The sequence below is a fragment of the Chrysochloris asiatica genome, unplaced genomic scaffold, assembly GCF_000296735.1.
Source record: "Chrysochloris asiatica unplaced genomic scaffold, ChrAsi1.0 scaffold00036, whole genome shotgun sequence".
NCBI lineage: Eukaryota > Metazoa > Chordata > Mammalia > Afrosoricida > Chrysochloridae > Chrysochloris > Chrysochloris asiatica.
In genome coordinates this window covers 11927821-11931525 of record NW_006408554.1, presented here as the reverse complement: position 1 = coordinate 11931525, position 3705 = coordinate 11927821, and the positions used below count along the sequence as shown (strand labels likewise).

At 38.3% G+C, this 3705-nt stretch overlaps 1 protein-coding gene across 1 annotated transcript in view; it reads right to left on the bottom strand.

Annotated features, from left to right (window-relative positions):
• Nucleotides 1–70: 70 nt before the first annotated feature.
• The window catches only part of COPS5 (COP9 signalosome subunit 5), a 27971-nt gene continuing 24336 nt past the window's right edge, over nt 71–3705 (bottom strand). The window contains exons 7-8 of the mRNA XM_006860074.1: nt 3307–3455; nt 71–307 (exon numbers count right to left, since the gene is read on the bottom strand). Coding sequence (XP_006860136.1) covers nt 223–307; nt 3307–3455 — 234 coding nt within the window. The 3' untranslated portion in view covers nt 71–222. The remainder of the gene's footprint in view (nt 308–3306; nt 3456–3705) is intronic.

The following is a 3705-nucleotide window of genomic DNA, read 5'->3' as shown; positions in this document are numbered from 1 at the left end:
AAAAAAAAAATTTTAAAGGATGCTAGAAAAACAATGCAATTCCTCCCATCAAACAATGAAAAGGACATTTTCATTTTACAGCACTTTATTACAGATTGTTAATATTCACCACACTTCAGAGCACCTTATACTTCTATTAGATTTTTGGTAAATGGTTTTAAAGTTCTACTTGAGTATTTTTCTGCTACTGGCTTCCAGGTAAGAATATTATTCAGTGACTGTTTAAGAGATGTTAATTTGATTAAACAGTTTATCCTTAATGACCTGAGACATCAATCCATGGATAGCTTCTATGGTAGTTTTACAGCTAGAAAGAAAAAAAATACAACATTACGTATTACCACACACTGAAAACTGTTTTAAGCATGCACATTCCACCTTTCCCCTACTGTCCCCATTCTTGCATCTCACCCCAATAATGGATTTTTGATTCTACTCATACTCTCCAAACCACACCAATCTGAAGTTTTCCCTTTTGATTCTTCAGCCTACGTCTTTTGACCATTTCACTACTTTCTAGAATTGTTACAGGAGAATGTCAGTGTTAAAGTTTTATATAAACCCACTACTGATGAGTCGATTCCAACTCAGCGATCCTATAAGGCTGAGTAGAACTGCCCTATAGTGTTTCCAAACCTGCAATCTTTATTTTATAAATGCTTTACTGTGAATTGGCTGACAAGTTTTCAGAGCAGATCATCCGTTTTACATCCAATAAACCATGTCCACTTTGTTTCATCTCATTAATTGCAATCCCCTCAATGGAATATCACTTATCCCATTACTCCCGTTTCTTGGTTCCTTTCCGTCTTTCCCAACCCTTCGGAAATTTGACCTTGGGGAAGTGTTGCTCTTTTCATCTCGAATGTTTGATCAGTCTATTGTGTGTGTACCTTACTAGCGGTGTTGAACCCCCTATATTCCTATCTACTACTTGGCTGAAAATTGAGACATGACATTAAGTTCAATTCTAGACTTGAAGGGTGACCAAGGGCTATATAGTCTTGGGGTTCCAATGAAGGCTATAATGTTCATGGAAGCAGATTGCCACATCATTCCCCTATGGAACAGATGGTGGGTTTGAACTGCCTACCTTTTGGTTAGCAACTGAGCACTCAATCACTGCACCACCAGGGCTCCTTAAAATTTGATATCCTTTGCAACAATAAATTTTGTTGTCAGTAGCTTTGGGAAAAAATTTTCAAAGGGACAGAATTTATACATAATTCATAATGATAGACTTCATTAACACTAAAATCTGTTACTCCTTGTTGTTTAACTAGAATTATTGAAAAAAAATTAAAGAAAGAATCCTATGCTTGCTTTCTTTCAAAGCTAGGTTTGTGACCAAAGGATTTAGATTTTTGCATTGACCAAAAAAAAGGCCCACCAACCCAGAATAGAAAGAGGTTAAGTCTTGCAAAGCTATCCATAAAAAGAATTCTCTGTGCTATCTGACTACCTACTTTTTTCCCGATACACTGGAGGTACTCCAATAGTAACATTTTTACTATCCCAAGGAACTGAGATATAAAAGTAGGTAAAATAACAAATTAGGCACATAAAGATAGATGGGCAAAACCTACTCAGAGCAAGTAGCAAAAAGAGGCCTTGAGGCATGCCAAAGCAGAACCTAATTCTGATTTAGAACACTGGCCCTTCCATGGAGAAGAAAGGAATGAGATCATTCCAGGCCAAGATGAGTTCCATTTCTAGGATACATGTCTCTTCGCCCTTCTCTTTCCAACGGATCAATTCAGTTTGTTTTAAGATGAGTAACAATGTACCAATTTATACAGATGCCAACATTTTTTTTTTCTTTTCTGTTCCCTAATTGTCACATTAAAACCCAAATGTTTGTGAAAGTGAATGCTGTTGAGCTGCACCCAAGAGCTTCTGCATCTAAAGGCCACATAATTTATTAGAGAATTCATCCTGAGTTTATGCGGAACAAATTCTTTGGTAGTGAAATGTGATACTAACGTACTGCATAAATGATAATTTCAGAGGACTAATTTAAGATTGGGGGTCCTGGTGTGGCACTGTAGGATAAGCACTGGATTGCTAACTACAAGACTGGCAGTTCAAACCCACCAGCTGCTCCTTGGAAACCCTATACACGGTCGCTATGAGTCGGAACTGACTTGATGGCACTTAACAACAAAACAACAATTTAAGATAGATAACAATAATTTCTGTTACTAGAGCTTTAAAAGAAGTCCTGGTGTGGCACTGTAGGATAAGCACTGGGCTGCTAATTGCAAGGTCAATGGTTCAAACCCAGCAGTTACTCCTAGGAAACCCTATACAGGGTAGCTATGAGTTAAAACTGACTCGATGGCACTTAACAACAAGGAATTTTAAAAGGAGACCTGGTGTCTCTGGGACCATCAAGGGAGAAGAGTGGAGAATGGAACCCTATCCAGGGAAGCAGTGATGCCAGAGATGGAGGCAGAGACCACGACGTGGAGAGATGGAGTGGCTGGGGACTTTGGACCCAGAGAGGGAGAGGGGCTGTGTGCTGATGATCAGGGGGCAGGCTTGTGGGGTATACCCTGTGGCTGGTGGATGATGCATGCAAGGGACTGTAACCATGGCAAGGAAACGATATACGATGGGATCAATGTGAAGCTAATAATGTTCTCCCATGTAAACTATCATATAACTCAAAATAAAGCATCCTATATGCTTCAAAAAAAAAAGGAGACCTGGTGGCACTGTGGGTAAAGTGTTGGGCTACTAATGGCAAGGTCAGCAGTTTCAATCCACTAGAAGGCTGCAGGAGAGACAAGAAACTGCTTGTTTCCATAAAGATTTCATTTCTGAAACCCTAAGGAGTACTTCTAGACTGTTGCTGTAAGTTGGAATCAACTTGATGTCACCAGATATTTTTTAGGGATTTAAAACTTTATAAAAATTTAAAATCTGGTAAATTTAGATCTTAACTTCTCAGAAGACAATTAAAATAGGTTAGGGCATCGTTTTGCAAAGGATTTGTTTTTTAATCCAAATCCAGTGTGGACTGGCTTTATCTGTTACACTTTCTAGCTGAATCTAGAAAAGGTGAACTAGGAGTGTTTTAAAAGATTACCTATTTCTTTGATTGTCTTACCTAATGTTTCCTAAACTTTTGGAGTCGAAATCTCAACTCTTCAAGTCCCCAAGAAGTTAATAAATAATTAACACCATTCTTACTAAGTTATAACTAAGCTGAACCAGAAGGAATTTGATTCCTACTACTACTTGCAAATTTTGAAATAAAAAGGAAAAGAATTAGGAGCATGGATCTGATAGATAGACTCTCACCTGTCCCGTGTAGCTTTGGCAAGTTTGTCTTCTGACTTTCGGTCATGTGTTTCTAAACCCAGCATGAAACTCCCTCGGCCCAGCTGGGCTTCTGATTGCTCCAACTTTTCAGACAAATCAAAGATTTGACCCGTGGTGTAGTCTGCATTCTGTGGAAAGAGTGACAGTGTGTCAGTATTTATTCATCCACTGTAATACAGGCCTGCCATTAAATTAAAAAAAAAAAAATCCTTTTATTTTTGTATAATTTTCTTAGAACATATCATTTTCAGAGAATTCTACCATGCCATCTAATGGACAGTGAAGTAAAAAGTAAAATTCCACCAGCAAACGCTGCTTTCAAAATCCAAGGTAGTTCTGACTCCTAGCAACACTGTATAGGGTTTCTGAGGAAAGACT